Source organism: Oxyura jamaicensis, chromosome 3, assembly GCF_011077185.1.
Source record: "Oxyura jamaicensis isolate SHBP4307 breed ruddy duck chromosome 3, BPBGC_Ojam_1.0, whole genome shotgun sequence".
In the NCBI taxonomy this organism is placed as follows: Eukaryota; Metazoa; Chordata; class Aves; order Anseriformes; family Anatidae; genus Oxyura; species Oxyura jamaicensis.
This window is the reverse complement of record NC_048895.1, coordinates 59620025-59640591: the sequence shown is the minus strand read 5'-3', so window position 1 is coordinate 59640591 and position 20567 is coordinate 59620025. Positions and strand designations below refer to the sequence as shown.

Sequence of the window (20567 nt, the reverse complement as noted above, 5' to 3'; positions counted from 1 at the left end):
ATTTCCCTGTGTGTCAGCACAGAAACCCTGCTCCCTCATGAAATGCTAGAGTAGAAGAGGCAGCAGGGAGTCCCTGTCCCCCCACCCCAAAAATTGCCCCAGCAGGTGCCCTGCTCATGTGGCCTCTTTGGACTTCAGTCCCTAGGGCTGAGTCAAGCACACAAGGGTTGGAGCACCGCTCTTATCCCAGATGCGGTGGGTTCTCTGTTCAGGTGACTGATCCGCATGAAGGAAAGGATTTACACAGCGGACAACCCGTGTGCGAAAGGTGGGCCTTGAGGGAAAAGTATCACATCTGCCCTGACGCAAGACTAAAGCTGGCACTCCCCTCCTCACTCATGCTTTCCCCTCTCGCTCTGTGGGAAACCGAGGCAGTGTGCATGCCCGGAGTCCCCGGGTCGTGCTGTGTGGTTTGCCCACATCCCCACCAGCTGCACGCTGCTGTTTGGCACCAGCCAGCCCCCGGCCCCACCACCTTACCTGCTGCAGCCGGCAGCTGGCAGAGGCGCCCGCTGCCTCTGCCGCCCTCCTCATCCTCCCCTGCTCCCATCTTCTGGCACTGCTGGCCCAGGTCCTCCGCGCTCTGCCCGGGTACCATCGCCGCCCCGGCGCCCTGCTTCGCACCTTGGCCACGGGTCCCTCAGAGCGCAGCCCTCCTGCCCCGGCCGGCCAGGGCAGCCCGGCTTATTTTCCTCATGGCAACAAGTTGCTGAAGCTGGCTGAAACCAAATGCGAACCGCAAAGTGGTTTGTGAACAACTTTGTTGCTATTTCAGAAGGCTTTGCCCTTTCCAGTGACACAGGCTGTTGCTATTCTTGGGAGCCTATTGCAGGCGAGGGGAGGGCCGTCTGTCGGAAGTATTGCCCTTGCCTTAACAAATAGTTGGAGACATCAGACGTTCAGGCACAGCTCGGTGCACATTCCTTGCCCACGAGCTTCAGGGATCTCCCTCTAGCTCCTCTCCCTAATGCTCATGCACATGTTTTTTTTTTATTTTTATTTTTATTTTTATTTATTTTTTAATAGGGAAGGCACACGGGGTGGGAGGCTTTGGAGCGTTTGCTGCGTCAGCTAAATTTCAGGCACTGAACGCACACACGCAGTGTCACTTCATTCTCGTGAGTCACGAGCAAGTTATGCTGAGAAATAACAGAGAGAAATGAAAGCTGTGTCAGTCTTCTGCACTCCGGGAAGGTAGGAGTCAGGACTTTTTCATGGCATAGATGTGCACGCTCTTTTACAAGCAAACACAAAGGCAAGCCACCCTCTCTCCTGTAACAATTATCTGTGGAAAAACTGAGTTTGTCTCAGTTATATAGAGTCGAAGGCTTGGTTTTGAGAGCTGCTGGAGGCTGCTCTGTCCCTAACAGCTTAAGTGGAAGCAGTGGCCAGGGGTGGACCACACCAGCAGGGAAGGCTACAGCAGGGCAAGAGAGCTGCCTACACGGCTGCCTGCCCCATCCTGCTCCTGCTGCCGGTGCAGGAGCCTCTGAGTCCTCTCAGCAGACCCACTGGCCTCAGTGAGGCAAGTTGTCCAAGTTAACCCCGGTGGGAATCACTGTTGTATAATTTGGCAGCACTGCAGGCTCCTTATTTGTTCTCTTTCTTTCATGGTTCGCTGTTTGGTTTGGTTGTTTTTGTTTTAATACACTAATGCCTGCTGATATGGGAGGTGGGAAGTTGGTAGCTTTCACAATATTTCCAGGAAGTCCTAAACATTTTTTCCTGAAGTGGAGCAGACATGATATGCATTTTATCAGTGTTTGCTTAACAAGAAAATGTGACAAAAGACGCTTCCCCATCTGACAGCTACATTCCTGTCAGCTTCAGACATTGGAGCAGCGGGGACGCTGCAGGAATACCAGTCCCAGCGGTATTGGCTTAGGCAGCACCTTTGGTGTAGGGATAAGTGAGTCAGGCTAGCTCTGCTCTCATGTGTGACATACTTTCCAAGTAAAATACCTACCCATCAGATGGTATGGGATGCTTTCTGGGCTGGTAACAATTTCTTGACGCATCCGGAGAGATGTTGCTTCATCATCTGCTACATGCAAACAAACATTGTCAACTTTAAAGAAAGCATTATGATGTTTGGGAGCAAATGAGAGGCTGTCTAGGCTGGGGAAGGAGAGGAAGTATTTCCAAAGATTAAACCCAGCTGTGACAAGATTCCTCTGTTACAACGCGATGTGTAACCAGTCCCCTCATTTAACCCACGGTTCTGCTTAAGCACCCCTCTCTGGAAACTCAGTTAACTCCAGATACACACAGTTGTTCCCACTTCCCAAGTATCTTTACCTACCATAGTCCTGGAGAGGTCACAGAACTGCCATGTTCAGGTGCTCGCCCTCGGGGGATGCTCTCCAAGGAGGATGCTTACTGGTCCTGGGCATGATTCCCACTGCCTACTGAGGACCCAGGAAAAGAAGAGAGTTCAGCTGAATGTTGAGTTTAATGTCAGGTTCAGCTTCACAGAGCAGAGACGAGAGGCTCGCTGGCTCTCAGGGAGGTCTGGCAGAATGAAGGGAGGAATGCCTGGTGGGGTGTGAGGCATCCTGAACAGCCTGAACTGATGACAGACTTTCCCCACCTCATGCTGTCTTAACACAGGGGTTATTCAGCTGTTCTCAGATGTTAAGTTTGTGCTTGTTACAGAAGTTTCCATGTAGACAATATGTCCCATCCTTAGGTAATGAGATATCTGAGAACTGACTCCTTAGTTTTGCTATCGCTTTTTTGCCATCCACTTAATGGGTGGCTGCTTTGCTGGAAATTGGCACTGCTGTGAGAAATTATTAAGACAAACTTGGAGCACGGCATCTGTAGGACTAGAAGTACCTATCACTCCTCACATCTGTGAAGGACTACAGCCTCTCTGTACTCTCACTTCCCCCTCATTCCACCCAGAAATGGTCCTGTAAACCCATATCAAGACTACTTGTGCATGTGTCTCCACTCTCTTCACAGTTGTAGAGTGTCCTTCAGCTGTGAGCTGAATCAGTTTCAACAGCTTGAGGATATTACTAATTTTGACAGAAGTGAGAGGTATAATGTGAATGCAGCCCTCTAAATGTTCAAAACCTCCCCTCTATATGTAGTCCTCCAGCTAAATATACAGGTTATGTATGGCTGATAGCACCTATATATTTTGGAAGAACTTAAAAGCTCATTAAGAGCTTTTAAGAGCATCAAGTGCTGCATCCTTCCTGTCACCGAGAAGCATACTTCTCACCTTGAGCTGAGAAAACTTTCAGTAATGAACATTAAGTAAATAAACCAGTGAATTCCAATCTTTTTTTTTTTTTCTTTTTTTTTTTTTTCTTTTTTTGACTGCTATGGGGAAAATAAAAACTAAGAAGATGCTTTAGACAAACAGTGGGATTTCTTTCAACTGCGTTTCAGCATGGATTTTGGTGCTATCTACAATCCCCTCAGAAGCTAGAGCCTTGCCCAGTTTCCCTGCCTAGCTTCCCCTTTATTTCATGGTGCTTGTGCCAGCTGCCACACAGCAATGGTAGAGCTTTGCCCCTGTGGTAACTTCAGGAGGCAGCCAGCTCCCACGTGTGGTCAAGAAGCCAGTACAGGCCATGGGCCATAATGGCCAGACAACAAAGAAGGAAGGCACTGAGGCGGTTGGCAGCACTGAAAGGGTGGAGGACTCTGCAGGCAGCTTAAGCCTGGCTGCCGAGGGCAGTGTTGTGCTGGCCCTACACCAAGGAGCCTCCTGGGCTTTGCTCTGCTCCCTCAGCTGCACCCGATGCCAAACACACTGTGTTAGGATGATAAACGCTTCCCCACATAAAGGACAAAACATAGCCAGTGAGTGGAAATGTGAAGTATTTTATCCTAATATCTGCTGGTCGGCGTGGAATTGACAGGAGGGATTTTTTTGTGGTGTTATTGGTAGCCAGCTGATAATGAAGAGCCACAGCCCAGCAGGTGCAGGCATCTGGTTTCACAATTGTGGCTGGAAAGCTGAGGCATTAATGTTTTTGATGTTTACTGGTGTCCCAGAAAAGGGACTGCAAAAAGGCTGGTTGTGGCCAGTGAAAGAAGAAGGAGGGAGAGCAAATAGCTTGTGCTAGTCCTGAAGCCAAGGCAAGTGCACAGGGATTTCATTAGACACAGCAACGGTGGAACACTCACAGATAGTCCCCAGTGTCCTCGTCTCAAAGCCCTGTGCCCCCCTGTTTTCTAGCAGAAATGAACAAGCCAACAACCAAACAGAAGTCCAGTACAACAGCCATAAAAACAGAGTAAGGCAGCAGGGGTGCTGCCAGAGGATTTGCAAAGTGGGAAAGCATTGACACCGCTCTGTCCCTCTCCCTGCTGCGTGGGCAAGGAGACCTGCTGACATCAGGAGCGGGAAACGCTCCAGAAAAAAATGCCAGGCACCAGCAGAGGCGAACAACAACACTCCAAGCAGTATAAGCAGCTGTTCCACAACTGTGCGATTTGAGGCTAGGCAGAGGGTCATGCCGTTCAGGAGAAAGAAGAGTGGAAAAGATAAAACAGCCAAAAACAGGAGAGGGCCAGGAGACAAGCCAGTAGTGTAACAGTGACATGAGATTCCTCTGTTTTGTCCAAGTGCACTTGGCAAGACATCATCTTTTCTGATATTTTCTCAATTCCTTGCTTTCAAAACTGACTAAAGAGTTTATAAGTAGAAGCATGATAAGGCTGGAAAAAAATATAACATTCCCATTTAAATTGCTGAATAATCTGCCTGGAAAATCTGTGAGGTTGGGGTGCACTTTTTTTTTTCTAAATTCTTTGGTACTGATTCATATTTGTCTGTGTTTCCAGTGATTTAATACCTTAAATTTGGGATGGTGGAGAGACGGGAAAGTCAGCATTATGCCAATAGGAATGTATTAGGATCCGAAGAGCTTTCTGAATCAGTATTCTTGGGCCATTGTTATGTGAGGTTGAATAAAGGTCTTATTTCCTTGTAGAATTTATGTCTCGTGGAAAGAAGATAATGAAATTCTCCCAATTCATTTCTTCTAAAATGTGGAAATAAAGATTTGGAGTGAAACTATGGACACATTGCTTGACACATCAGCTGTAGTTAAGCTTCCTGTATCTGTTTGCAAGTAAGGTTCATAAGGTAGACATCATGGGAGAACATGAGGGAGGCTGAGAGGAAGACAGGAGGAAAAAGGCATGGACAGAAAAGAAGGAAACAGAGCAACAAAACCAAGAAAAACATATAATTTATTCCAGAAAAATAGTGCCAAACTAAGGAAGCACTAGTGGCCTTTTCCATTAGCGTTGACGCATTGACACCCACATGCAAGGGGGAAAATGTGCCAAAATTCCAGTCACAGAGAAATGGAAAATTGATTAAAAAGACAGAGAAAGCTATCTCCAGAAAATGAAATGATCCATCCTTAAGGAGCTGTGAATATATAAACTGTTGTTACTGTTACACACTAAATGAATTGCAATTCAGAGTTGGCTGTGCAAAAACCTTTTGACAAATATAAGATTAATTTCATAAATGCAGTAGTTAGGTTATGTAATTTGCCTCATTTTGCAAATGCATAACTCTAAGTATATCAATAGACAGTACCAAGTAAATAAATGAATTAAAAAGTCTGATGACGTAAAACAAATTCATGTCAGAACTGAGAATACAAGTTTTCTTCATTTTGAGTCCTGTTTTACTTACCAAGTTATTCTCTTTGTGTTTAGTTCAGACTCTTTGAGAGGCAGTGATTTATACCAATGTATTTTTATCTGACTTTAGAAAAGTCTTTCAGAAAAGTTCTTGACCCTTTTTGATAGCACAAATAATAGATAGAGTCCAGAGCTTATTGCACTTTACAACTCCCTCCAGTGCCTGAAGAACACCTGACTCACTGCACAACAATTTATTCCTGCTGCTCTTCTGTTAGCATTGTCTTTAAAAATGCTCTTAAAAGTGCAACATGGCCAGGGCCAGCAAGTTTTAGAATTATGTTTTGGCAAAAACTTAAACTGAAATTATGAGTGGGAGGTTGGAAAGTACAATACAAAAAGAAATGAGCTGAGAAAATGAAATAAAAACTGTATTTTACTTCATATTTTAACTTTCATGTCAGTGTAGCCTTTCCACCAGATAAAAAGAAAGGTCTGGTAACTTCTGGGTAACCTGAAGAGCCACATGTATCAGTTGCTGAATAACATCTGCAGTTTGCTGTCACACCCTGTTCTTTCCTATATACTTCAAATATTTCACCTGTACCAATATTTTAATAAAGCATAGAAACCTCAGCTCCACACATTCGAAACAAAGTGGCTCATCTGAAATAAAGTCACTATAAATGAATGTCAGAAAGTTTTGAAAAAAATGCCTCTACAAATATTAACCAGTTCATTACCCAGAAGGGAAATGGCAAAAGAGTTTTTCTACCTAAACTGAAAACGTTAATGGCTTGTTTTCTCTCTTGCCTGCTTTTGATATAATCTGGAATCAGCATAGGAAAAAAAAAAATAAGCGGTATGAAACAGTAAGAGATGTATCAGAGTCACCTTTCAAATGTCTTTATAAGCAGCCAGTACAATGCTTCGTGTGCTCAGGGTGCTTTCAGCCAGCTATCACTTTGGCAGAGGCTGAACTCCAGACTGGCCTTGGGGGAAGCATTTCAAAAAGAGCACAGGGGAAGGTCAGGGCCAGGACCAGGGTCAGGGCCAGGACCAGGACCAGGATCAGGACCAGGACGGACCAGGGCCAGGACCAGGGCCAAGACCCACCTGGTGCAGTGCCTGCCTGTCTGCAGCCCCATGGCAAGGATTGGGCCTGTGTCGGAAAGATAACATCTCCTCCTGACTGAAGTCAGGCAGTTTTTAGGAATTTCAAAGCAAGGTACCCCAAAATGGAAGCCCTTTGCATCACTGCTCTGTGGAAAAAGGGTGTTGCTGCTTCCTCATGTGATGAATTGTTAAAAATGTGTAACATGTTGTCGCCTTTGCCTGTTGTTCTGGTTAAGGAAAGGGATGCGGAGTGCTAAGAAAAATGTGAGCTACTACAATGTATTTTTCGTTGCTGGGAAACATTTTCTCCCGCATGGAATATGTCAGTCACACAGGAAATGCAGTCATTTTCATGGTTTTAATTATGTCCACTACGAAAGTGTTGTATTTTCTCATGAAAATCTTGTTGTTGCACAAATAAACAACTAAATGTCATTAACACTGTGCTTCAACGTCTTGCTGTTTTTTAACCACAACTGGCAACCTGGAAGGAGTTTTACAGGCGCTTATTAATACCAAATGTCAGGGTAAAGCTTTCCAAAGCCCATCAAAATGCTCAGACCATTGTAGGCAGATGGGGAATAAGACCAGCCTCCAACACGCTTTGCAAGGACATTGCCAGGAGGTGTCAGTGCTTTGGAGGAGGCAAGTTTCCAGGGTATCTCCTTTACCACACAAAAATAAAAAATAGCTTTGCCAGCTCTTATGGACATGTCACTGCTGAAGGAGGTTGCTGTGGGGTTTGCTCACAGCATCCCCACCCACAGCAGGAGAAACTGAAATATCCATGGATGGGGCAACAGCTCTGGTATCTGCCCAGACAACAAACCAGAGGCCATTGAGAAAGACCTGAAGGTTTCTGCCTCGGGATCCACCTCTGCATTTGCACCCACCAAAATCCAGTATTTCAGTGCCGGTGGGGGAAACAGCCGGCTGGCAGGGCTTTGGCAGGGTGGCACCAGGGAGGCTTCCTCCCCTGGCTGTCCAGCCCCTGCGCCTGGTACACACTTGGCTGGTGGAGGGGCCAGGGAAGAGCAGAGATACTGTGTGCTCGCTTCCCACTTCGAAGAAGAAGATTCCTCTCAGTCGCTGTGAGGAGGATCGAGGGCCAGCTGCCCAGCCCCGTGACCCACTCGGACACCCGCAGGCCCCATGAGCAGGTGCCTGCCACCCGCCCTCCCGCAGCACCGGGCTGGTTGCAGCCTGCTGCGGCTGGGAGACAGTGGAGGTGCTCAGGAGCTTGTGCTTTATTTGCTTTTCTAAAGGCCCCAGATGCGTATCACCTCTGGGGCAGCTGATTTAGTGTTCTCCAGAGCAGGTACAAGATCTCTCCAGAGAATATCACACTAAGTTTCCCTTTGCTTTACCGGCATGACTTTTACAAATGGTGTCCCTTCACGCCAGGCACTGGGGCTGGCTCCCTCCCCGCCATGAGCCTGGCAGCAGGCACCACAGCTGCTGGGCCAAAGGACTTGTGTGAAACAAGACATCAGCACCACGACCTCTCCACAGGTTGCAGCAGTGCTGGTGCAACCATTTGGCTTCTCCTTGCCTTGGGCTGCTGGCCTGTGAGCAGCCTCATCCAAAAGACACCCCTCACCCTTCCTTCTCGTTCAGATTCGGACTCTGTGCTGCTAAATTTGGCTTAAAGCTCCCTGTTTCAGATCAGTCACTGAGATTCATTGTTCAAAATTATATGGAATAAATACACATTGGCAAAGGCCAGCACGCTGTCAGCAGTACAGCACATGCCCTGCACAAGATGCAGGGTACCTTCAGGAGCCACACAAGGCACAAGAAAGCTTTTGTGCGTGCAGAGTCAGTAGGTGGGGTTACCTGACTCAGCTGAAGGTTATTTTCTCATCACAAAAAGCAATCAGAAAACAGCACAGCACCAGGGTGGCTGCTAACTTGCAGCTGCCTCTATAAAAGCAAGGGAATCCACAAGCATCTTCATGACCTTCTTTAGGAAAGTCAAAGATCCCTTTTCCTTCTCCAGCCTCATCACAGAGAGATCACACCAGTCTTGCTGATGTTTGTGGAAGCTGGTGAGGAGTTTTGGCATTCTTCTCTTCACGTTCTCCCCTACTAGGCAAGGAGCTTTGAGCATTTCCCTCATGCTCTACTTCCTTCTCCAAATCTTTTCCTTTCCTAGGTAAAGGCATACGTGCACTCCACTGTCCAAAATAAAAGCTTCTTCCACATCTGTAACTTTCCTGACCTGCACCTGATCTTTCTGCATGAGATGTCTGTCCTCTCCTGATGGACAGCTCTGAAATCTTGGTTGTGATTCAGTGAACACGCCTTCATGTTCCCCACATACGCACACTCAAGCTTTCTGCCTCTCAGTTCTCTGCCTTCTCTCTCAACCCACTCAAGAGGCAGAGCAGCTACAGAAGGGAGGAGGTAAACTTAGACCTTTATTTTGCTCCTGAAGAAAGTCCCTGCTTAGCTGCAGGACATCTGACTTTTAAACATCTCTCTCTGTGGTTTAGGGTTTTTGGTGACTAACAACATATTGAGAGATGTATATCTATAGTTATAATTGTAGGTTTTGACCCCCTTGCAAGCTCTAAAAGCAAGTGCACTTGGACCAGCTCTAAAAGTGTTGGACACGTGCCACTGAAATCAGGAGCAACATGTTAAAGCACCTAATTCCTGGAGTCTTATGATTATCACATCTATGCAACCCACCCTGTCAGTGGTAAAATCGCAAGAGCCTGTGTTTGTTCAGCTTCATTCATAGAAACTCAGAAAGTGAGAATATGAACATAAAGAACTCAGCATTTTATTTTATTTTTCATTTTTATAAGCCATATTCTCTAGGTCAGCCTTTTGATTTTGACTTTCAGAAAGGTGTAAGAAGTGTTTAACATTTTATCTTCAGCTTGAATATACATGACATTAAAATTGAGGATAAGCAAATTTATAGCTAGAAGAGATTTAATCCTTCAGGATTATGCCTGCAGGGTACTCAGAACTGTTCAGACCTTGCACTATTGATGTGGACGGGGCAGAGTTGGGCATGTACCCTGGAGACAGTGCTCAGATGCTCAGGCATCATGCCTTTGTAACACTCTCATGACAGTCCACTTATCAATTTGCCAGTAAGAAGGGAGGGCCTGTCCACAGCCTGAAACCACTTCACTCAGTCAAAATCTTCCCTACCAAGTGACATGTGTGCCAGGGTTACAGCTGCAGCAGTGCATACAGCTTCAGCAGTGTCACCCTGAGCTGATCTCCCACCTGTATCTCTCTTAAGCTGCTAAGAGGCATTGGGAGCTCCGGATAAGAGCTACCTTCACTACCAAAGTTTTTGTTGGGTCTGGCTTTGTCTCAGATAACTGGTGAGATAAAGCGAAGGGTATTTGGAGGCAGTTTCTTGAAGAAAAAGCAGCTGAGCTACACTGTACTCTTTTGCACTGCATGATATCTGCAGCTGGCCAGGTGCGATGCATGAGCTTGCAGGTAGTATCAACCATCCTCCAGGTTCTACTGTAGCTGTAGAGACTGCACAGGCTCTCAGATTTGCCATGGCTGCTTTCAGAAACCTCCAGCATCATTCCATCCCTTGGCTTCATCCCTGAGTGACTATGTGTCAAACAGGTTTAATAGCTGTAGGCTTCTGTGAAGTTCTGAAAGGAGAGATCTCTCAGTGGCCCCAGACGTGGACGTGGCTCCTGCCCAGGCTGCACAGCCCTATGTACCCTGTCTCCTGCCCTGGGAGATGGGGAACATGGAAGGCAATCTTACAGCTCCCTCAGCTCCCTCTTTGGCCCCCTTCAGCTGTGCAGGAGAAGAAAGCAAATATCTGTTTAGGTTGAGCCTCCTGATGTGAAGACAGGTCCCTCTCAATGGATCTTATGTTTGTGTTCTTTACATTTGAGTACTGCGTAGGTTTATTTCATGCACAAGGACACCTAGAAAGACTATTATAAAAGGCAGTTATGCAGAAGTGGGAAAAACCCAAGGACAGAGAGTATTCATGCCTCTGTAACTCAGCTCTTTTGTGTATATGTACAATACATTGTTTAATATCATTATTGCATGCAGTTTCTTTCACACGCCCTCACTTTGTTCAGTACACAGAGCAGATAACATTTAGCTAATAATCATGTGGTGGTCTGTCTTACATCAGAGCTCAGACTGCAAAACCACTGAGCTTGCTGCTGCCCTTATAACCTACAGTGTTATTCAGTATTTTGATTTTATTTGTTTTGTTCCAGTCTGTGGTTCAAAGCCTGTAAATGGAGATAAGCCATCATGATGATATGGCTAACTTCTTCCCTATAAAATCCTAGATGGTACTGTAATATATGTAAAAAAATTCAAAAGCCTGAATTAACCTATCTTCAAAGCATGCTAATAGGATGTGTTGATAGCATTATCTCTGTGTTGGGGAACTGAGATATATTATTTAGAGTTCAAAAATATCCCTTAAATTCAAGTGCCTAGTCTGAGAAACCTAAGATCTATACCCCTGTCATTTAGCATTAAACAAGTCTTAATACACACAAAGGCAGTTTCCACAGACTTTGTTTGCACTTGGGAGTCTTGAACAAAGCTGAAAATAAAGTTGCAGGATCTCAGCTCATGAAAAGTGAAAGGATAAGTCTGACAGCATCCTCTGTAGGCCATCTAGTCCATCTTCCTGCCTTAAGAAAAGGTCAGAAATATCTTCCCTGGATATCTCTCTAGTTAAATCATTCCTGTCTAACCTGTTCTTAAAAATCCCTAAAAACAGAGATTTCACAGTCTACTGAGGCAGGTCATTTCCAGCACCTAATTATGCTCCTTGTTAGACTGATGTTTAGACTAAACCCTCTGTGCTATAGCTAGTCCATCCTTTATCTTTCTGTCCACAGGGGACATGTGGACAGAACTGCCTGTTCCTCTGCTCTTCGAAGACACCGACTATCTGCTGCTGGCCCCTGGAGTCCTCGCTGGCTCACACTTCTCTTTGGGGAACGCTGCCCAGAGCTGGACACAAAACGGCAGCTGGGGCCTCAGGGGTGCTGAGTAAGGCAGAAAGATTTCTTCATGCCTCTTATGTGTTGCTTTTCTGTTTATATGTCCCAGATGTGTTCCTCACATTTCTTTCAACAGTGCCAGTGTTACTGCTCATGAATAACTTGGGGTACACTATTACCCCTCATTCCGTATCTGCAGAACTATTATCCAGCCCATCAGATCCCATGTTGTAAATTTGTAATCAATTATTCTTACTTAAATGTAAACCTTTGCAGTCCTCCTAACTGAATTATTTCCTTTTTTTTTTTTTTTTTTTTTTTTCCCGCTCACAACACTAACTTTTCTCCTGCCTTTCCACATGCCTGCAGCTACCCTCCCAGCCGTGTTGTTTATTGTCTCCCATACAAATGCAATATGCACATCCCCTAATGACATAAGTGGTGGAACAGAAAGCAGAAAAGAGAAGCAGAGCCAGGACAGACCATTTTGGAAGTAACAGCAGATTTTTGTCCATTTTGACAATGATTTGTTAGTATTTCCTCAAGCAGAGTTCCTACTGTAATTATTATCTGTGCATTTAAGAAATGAGACCTACAAACCTACAAACTCCCACAGAAAGCCTGGCATAAGTGATTTCCCCAGCATCACGTTGCAACTCGGTGCTGCAGGCTGGGTTTGGAGCTTGACTTTCATCTACCTCCAGGCTGAGACATTTCTTTGGCCCTGTCTGTGGAGCAGTAGCATGGGGCAGCTCTCCCCTCCTAAGAGGGACAAGGGCAAGGTCCAGCCTCCAAACACAAGGAGCTGGGACGGGAAGACGCATGCATTCGCTGAGGACAGCACCTTGAAAGACTTCAGCCCTTAAGCACTAGCATGCCTGTACACGTCTGAAGTCCTTATTAAACCAAACCTAGGCAGGTTTTTGCAGGAACAGGAAAACATACATTCCTGATACAAAGGCTACCCTTGCTAAATTTCAAGCCATTGGTAGGAGGCAGAATGGGGGAGGAGGAGGTGTTAGTAATACTTTTGCAAGTAAATATATTTTCTATCATTGGCAAAATCAGATTTTTTTATTTTTTTTTCCTAGCATTGTTTGTGGAGCATTGTTTACACTGAGATTTGCCACAGGTAGATCTTAAATGCAGGGGACCTCCTGCTCACAAGGGCTGTGACTGAGCAGGGTTTTCAAAGAGAGGCCAGGGGCTGCAGAGGTCGGGTGCTGCACCAGGCTGCCACTCTGTCCGGGAAACATCAAAAAGACCTGGGCAAGCTACCAGGGAGTTTAGGACAGGATGCTCAGCCAGAAGGAAAGAGAGCAGGGACTGAAAGTCAGTGCTCAAAAGGCGTCAAAAAAAACAAGGCATAGCTGTACAGTTACAGCCAAATTACATTTGTCATAGCCATGGGCAGCTACTGAGATTGCCTCATGTATTTATGAATGGAGGGAAAAAGGCAATCCCTAATCCCTGTCTCTCCTGCTAAGTATATTAACCAGGTTGTTATGTATTTAGTCACCAGAAACCCTGCCCACAGCCAGCTGCAGAGTGGGTACTCACAGCAGCTGTCCCCACAGGACAGATATCCACAGGACAGGCAAGATCCAGGAAACAAAGCACCTAGCACCAAAAATTGGGCAGCTCTATTCATGCAAAGTGCCGCTTGATGTGCCCTCAGCTGAGGGCCTGGCTGAGAGAAACCCCGAGTTCTCCACCCTCTGGCCATAGGAAGGAACAACAACGGCAAACACGGGGATTCAGATGTTTTGAAGGAATCATCCACTACGGATTCCTTCCTTTTATCCACACTTCACGGTTAGATGTGCTATATAAATGTCACTACCTCCGTTGTCTTAATAATGAGATCATAATCTTCACGCTAGCATGCATCCGTCCGCACCGGGAGCTCCCAGAAGCAGGTTTCATAGTGTTGTTTGGGTTTCTTGAGTACAGACAAACAAAATAAATTTCCATTTTATGGGGTTCAGATTATTACAGTTTGAAGGAAAGAAAAAACAAAATCCATTACTTTTAATTTTTTTTTTTTGTTTTGTTTTGTTTTGTTTTTTTTTGGACCTGTCTTAAAAGAACAAAAGATGTCCATTTTTAATTCCACTAGATGTCACCAGCACAATATTTTTATAAAGATGACTGGGAAAGCAGAACTATATCAGTTCAAGAAATTCACTTAAGACTTACCAGCATGATGACTTTGGTCAACTAATCGTTCTGGAATAACTGTTCCTACCAAACTCCTTTGGAAAAAATATAAATAAATAAATAAATAAATAAATAAATAAATAAATAAAATACTGATTTCTGTTTTGGAAGCTGAGTATGTTTTTATGGGGGGAAAAAAATAAAAGTCAAAAACAAAACCTTTAATTCATCACTTTAAGGCTGAGAAAGTTGGGGTTATTTAGCTTGGAGAGAAGGCTCCAGGGATACCTTAAAGCAGCCTTCTAGTGTCTAAGGGGGTCTACAGAAAAGCTGGTGAGACAGTCTTTGTCAGGGAGTGTTGTGATAGAGCAAGGGGTAACTAAAACTGAGGAGATCTAGATTAGGTATTGGTAGATGGTGAGGCACTGGCACAGGCTGCCCAGAGAAGCTGTGGATGCCCCATCCGTGGAAGTGCTCAAGGCCAGGCTGGATGGGGCTTTGGGCAACCTGGTCTGGTGGGAGGTGTCCCTGCCCAGGGCAGGGGGGTTGGAACTGGGTGGTCTTTAAGGTCCCTTACAGCCCAAACCATTCTGTGATTGTAATTCTGTAACAGTGTTCACACCATAAAGGATAACTTAGAAAGCTAGATCATACCAAAAAGAGTACACTGAGCATTTATTTTGAAGTAGCTAGGCCACAATTAAAAAGTGAAATATTCACTAACACGAAAGCAAATCAAAATAAGATTGAATTTAGATTCTTCACCTCTTCTTCCCTGCTGTCAGCTTAGTAAATGAGGACCAGAGAGGGTGTTTTTTTGGCAAGATCCACTAACGCAGGTTTGAGATTATGTGGCTCTATGGCCACTCCAAAGTCTGTAACAGTTTTTGGTAGGCTGGCAGATGCCCCTGCCTTCCGTGCCTCTGCTGTATCCTCAGGGCAGCAGTGTGGATCCTCAGTGTTTATCCTCAGGGCAGCAGGGGATGCAGGCTGTGACTGCAGCAACAGCTTAAACCCTCAGGGACACACTCAGTCAGGCACCGCTTTCGCTGTAGTGCCTCTTCACTGGGGCTTGGAGGCTGTGCTCAGCTAGTGGTTGTCACATCCTAATTGCTGGTGGCACTGCAGCTGGCTAACAGCAAATTTACTGTGATACGCTATGCAACACACAGGCGATCAGAGCCAGGGGTGGCAGCAGCAGTTGCTAAATCAGCCCCATGTCCCCAGGACATCTAGTGACAGGAGCATCCCAAAGGGAGCATGGAAACTGCCTTTCCCCTACAGCAGTCTGAGGCCTCCCCCAGCTCCCCTCCTGCAGCACCACAGCAATGTTGCAGCCCACTTTTCTTCCCCCGGGGCTGCACTGTGCAGTTATCTCTCCCTGTGTCGCAACAGTGTCAGGTTCAAGCCTTATTAAACCTTATCTCAAGCCTTATCTCAAGGTCTTAGCACGGCCTTGCCTTGACACCTCATCCTATAATAGGACTAGGCCATTACTCAGAGCCAAAGGCTATGTATATTGGTTCAGTTGCTCTAAGGCTGTATTTTTCCACGAATAATGAAATTTCAGGCCTCTGCATGCTTTTCCAGAGGGGAGCAAGGCCACGGCACATCCTGCTGCTCCAGGAGATAAGGGCACACAATAGCACGCAGCCCTGCCGCATGGCCCTGAGCACGCCACGGGGAGCTCCACCTTTGCTGCCAGACCAGGTCAGGGGCCAGGCAACAGGAAATAAAACGCGTCTCTTCCCAGAAAGTCATGCATTGCTCGTGAATCACCTGATATCAACGGTAAATGCAGCTGCCAAACTCTGTATAGCTCCAAGCTTTGCCCATGAGCAATGGCTTGCATAAACCGTTTAACAAGTTCATGAGCATCTTTGCTGATATTTCCCTCCTCTGTGTTCTGACCCCCACTCTTTTAAACCCTAACCCCATTTTTCTTTCTATTCTTTAGTCCGTTTGGGGTCTACCCACATTCCCAACTTCATCTACTCTATGTCTGTGCTCCACCAAGGAGGTCAGGAGACAAGGGGCCATCTGCTTGCCCAAAACTAGGGCCCACTACAGCCCCTGTAGCTACAGAGCAGTTCAGCTTCTGCCTGCAAGAGAGCAGCAAGAGGTGTCAAGTAGCGAGTGAGTCATGATGCCACATCAAATGTGCTGACTGCATTGCCTCTGAGTAAGCTGTTTGCCAAAAAGTAACAAATCTCACTCCTTGCAATGTCCAACTGTGAGGAGAACATGGCAGCAAGCTAGAGAAGATGGCTGCAAGACTTCCAAACATTTCTGGTAGTAAGAAATAGGTTCAGTCATCAGGGACAGCAAAATCCCCCACATGCCTAGCTGTGCTGCTCATATTTGGGATGGCTCAAGCAGAAATTGAAGCAGTCTCTTCCCAGTGCTCCGCTATGCACCACATTTTCAGAAGGAACAGCTAAGCCACTGTGTATGTGAATTATTTTATTCTTCACAGCACTTGGCAGGTATCAGTTGCCTTTAATCTGTGGCAGCTAGCACCTCCCAGCAGCAGTATCACTGCAATGAAGTCTATGTAGTTTAGGAAGAACCTCCTAAAGAGCATGATGCTCCTCCAGTTCTCCTCTCAGTCCTTGCCAGCATCATTTTTGCCGTTGTTCAGAGGAAAACAAACAAACAAACAAACAAAAACCCACCGGTGTATGTGGCTTAAGTAAGACTCTGGAATGGAGAAAAATTGGTCTTTCACTAAACTGTGTATGTTCACCCTCTTGGTAATTGTTTTTGCCCACCTTTAGCTGCTTGCCTATAAATCACAAGTGGCATGGAGAGGGTGAGCAGGGAGCAATCATTCACTGTTGCCTTAATACAGTCATTCTAAGGTCATCAACAGGAGAGACAGAAGGGAGATCCAGGAGCAGAGAAAGTCTGTGGCTGTAGCCAAGCACCCATGCCATCCTCCCATGGCAAGAAGACATAGCCTGTGGCGTGTGACTTGGCACCCATTTTTCTTGTGAATCAGCAAAGAAGGTGAGAAGTCTGTTGCCAGCAGAAGGAATGATGACAGGCCAGGGAAATGCACTTGGTCAGTACTTCATCTAGTGAGCCGGAATATAAACAGTAGTGAAGAACGCTGTTCACATGTATTGTTTCTGCATAGGTTCACGGCTGAAGTGAGCACCCCACGTCCCCGGTGGGTTTGCTGAGCCTAGACTGAAAGCCAGGCTATCATGCCTTGCTTTCTGCTGCTGTCAGAGTTAACTGGGATAAGCCTTGATGAAGCTAGTGATATTCCTGCAACGAAATTTAATGTAGATTGACAAACCCAGCTCAGAAACAGAAGATGTATTTGACCAGCCAAGCAGCTGGTAGCAGCCCTCTGTGGAGGGCTGGGGATGTTCCCAACAGCTTTTTCAGGGAGAGCAGCCTGCAGGTACCTTCAATCTAGTTCAAGGATGCCTGTGCACTCATGCAGTCACATGCCAGCTGCAGCGAGGACATCCTCGCAGAGTCAGGCTCAAGTTAGGGGTTAGGAAAGAGAAGTAAGAGGGGTTAGGAAAGAGAAGTAAGAAAGATTTCATACTTCTAAAATATAATACCATGCCTCCTCCTAAATTAATAGCTGGTAGTTTTGTCATGCGGCTTTGTATGAATCCACAAGGTAAGAGCTTCCTATGTCAATTACCTGGAATGGAGAAAAGCTGTCCAGTTGTGCGGCTCTGAGCATGGCTGAGGTAAAAAGGCTAAAGACAAAAGTACTACGCTCAGGGTGAGAAAATATCCGAGTACGCCTCTGTTAAATTCAAGATGCACCTGCAATCAGTGCTTGTTGTTCATTTGATGTTTTTGTTTTTTTTTTTTTTTTTTGTTTGTTTGTTGTTTTGGTTTGGTTTTGTGTCTACAAAATCTCTTTTATTCTACTAGGAGCATAAATTAATTTATCACATAAATCATTATGGAGATGCCATTAATGGGCTTAGATTTGGGAAAATCAGTATTTCATATAATTCAATAATTTATATATTGAATATATATATTTATATAATTGAATTATTTAATCATAAACATTCTATTTAAAAAGGAATTAAAATTATTTTCTGATGAAGAATTTATAGTGTGAAAAAAATCCTCGCTCTGAGATATATTGGTAAGCTGATACTATATGCAAAGGAGATAAGTGGAGGAAGCATTTGATGCAATCAGGTAGCTTCTGAAGTGACTCTTCAGTTTAGGAACTGTCCTTTTCCATCTGCCTTTTCAGAGTGCAGTTTACAGTAATAAATCAAAAGCAAGGCACACTGTAGACAGCTAAGCTTCTTGGAAATACCACTTTTGCACTCACAAGATTCTTAACATCCTTTTTATATCCTGATCATGTAATCTGTGTATTTTTGTCTTTAGCCACCGAGTAATTTAGCATTAGCGCCTCACTGTATTTAGGGCTGTTGCAAAAGACTCCCGCTCTATGGCAAACGTAAGAGGAGACTCTGAACCTGTAAAGGCAGATATTCTAAATTTAGGAAGGATAATGGAAAGCATTGTGCTTAGAGCTAAAAACAAAAACAGACAGCATCGTGGGAAGAGATTACTGTCAATCTATTTTGCTCTTTAGCGGGGCTCGCCTATTAAGTAGTAATAACCATGATGGCCAAATTTTGCTTTCAGTTTTAACTATGTGAACCCAGGTAAGCTCTGATGACTCATCAGAGTCACTGTAATTTTTTGCCCCCCCCCCCCCCCCTTTTTTTTTTTTGGCAATCTTACCCTTTTTGAAAACTGGCTATTTTAAAAATGACTGAAACAAAGTTTGCAGTCTTTCAAATAGGAATAAATTCCTGTTTGGATTTAGAGCCTCCAGGACTAATGTGGAACATAATGATTCTGCGTTGTGTACCTTGTGAGTCTGTAATATCCAAATTTCAGATAGGATAAAAGCTTTCCTATAAATAAAAAGTAGAAGATGGATGCAGGAAAAGCTCATGTGGGATGCATGTGTCCCTACTTTTTACATCTGGTAGCATATTGTTAGAGATGTTGTCTGCAATTAAAAAAAAAAATAAAAAAAAATGGGCAGGCTGTTAGGGCTTGCTATGCCATGATCAGTAAAAGACCTGAATCAAAAGACCCAGAAATAAAGCTGCCTACAGTACACTTCAGTGCCTTGTATAAGACACTAAGGCACTGTATGTGGTAGGAAAAGAGAAGACATGAGATTTCCTGGCACCACAGAAAATACCCTTGTCTGAATCTGAGAGGGACACAGAGACAGGGATGTGACAAAGAGCAGATTATATAGAGAGGGTCACGGGCAAGTGGGACAATGGGTTTGTAGTTGTAATCTTTGTGAAACCAAATTGCAATTGCAATCTCATAGAATCATAGAATTGTACGCTACTCAGTGATGGATAAATAGAGAGGTAAAATAGGTCCTATTTTTATTATGTGATTACATAGATTGCTGTTGGATTTTAAACTATAAGCAATGTGTATTTTATCTCCACGTGTAATGGCTCTGGGTACTGCACGTGCCTGGGTGACTGATACAGTATACGTAAGTGTCATCCATCAGCAATGAGCACTGTGCCAGCAGTACAAGAGCACTGAAAATTGAGTTCTTGAAGTCTCATCCAGAGTAAGGTATTGATCTCTATTTTTAAATGCCCTCTTCAGAAAGGCAATTCTGGGACCTATGCAGACTTTTTTTTTTTTTTTTTTTTTTTTACTTGAAGAGGACTTACAAGATGACCTGATAATATAAAGGTGTATTTGCTGCAGCAGATGAAAGAGCTTAAGTGAAATGAAGAAATGGATAGAGAATATATACTTGGCTACATGTGAGAAAAATATCTACTGCTTGGTTCATATGCACTCATAAAATATCAGGGGATAGATACAAATTGTTTGCAATTCCTCACAATTTATAGATGTTCGGGTTTTCATTTAAAACTTTAGTCACATAAAACTGTCCCCAGCAGAAAAAGGTAAGCATATATTGTCAAAAATTATTCTCACTGTAACAACTGGCATGTAATTTTAAAAGAGTTGCAGGCCTAATTTCTTTTAATTGCACAGCAGAATCTCAGATTAGTTTCAGTACAGTCAACCTTGCTGTGCCAGAATCAAACTGTCAGAGAGAGGGGAGAATCAAGCTCACTCTGTCTCTCTCTCTCTCTCTCTTTTTTTTTTTCTTGCTTCAAAATCAATGATATTCACAAAATAATCTTAGCAAATTACATTTATCAAATCAAAATGCAGGAGGTGCATTCAAACACTTATTTTGAGCATTCCTACATTTCTGAATTGACTTCAGACTCGACTATGTAATGGGAAGAATAAAAACCCTGACGCATGAACATACTTAAGATTATCTGAATTCAATTTCTGCTTATTTGGAAAATCACACTGTTTCCCTTAGAACCTTCATGTGAGCACTATACCTCAAACACAGGAAACCTTTAGAATTGTAGCAGGGTTTGTGAACATCGCAAGAATGTTCTGCAACACTGCTATTGTGGTCCACAGCCCTGGGCCCCAGTACGTGGGGTTATACACAGGCAAAACAAGGATGGGCCAGTTGTCCACAGCTGAAAGCCACCTGCAGCCTCTAGTTACCACCTATAATCTTCAGTTACAGTCGTATGACTCAAAAGAATCAATTTTTTGTAGGACAACTGAGTGACCATCAGTGGCTCTGGCACATCCATGAGAATGGTGACCCTC

General features: G+C 44.6%; 1 protein-coding gene across 1 annotated transcript in view; it reads right to left on the bottom strand.

Annotated features, from left to right (window-relative positions):
• SLC2A12 (solute carrier family 2 member 12) overlaps positions 1–824 on the bottom strand; it is a 29182-nt gene extending 28358 nt beyond the window's left edge. The window contains exon 1 of the mRNA XM_035322451.1: positions 481–824. Coding sequence (XP_035178342.1) covers positions 481–598 — 118 coding nt within the window. The 5' untranslated portion in view covers positions 599–824. The remainder of the gene's footprint in view (positions 1–480) is intronic.
• Positions 825–20567: the final 19743 nt, after the last annotated feature.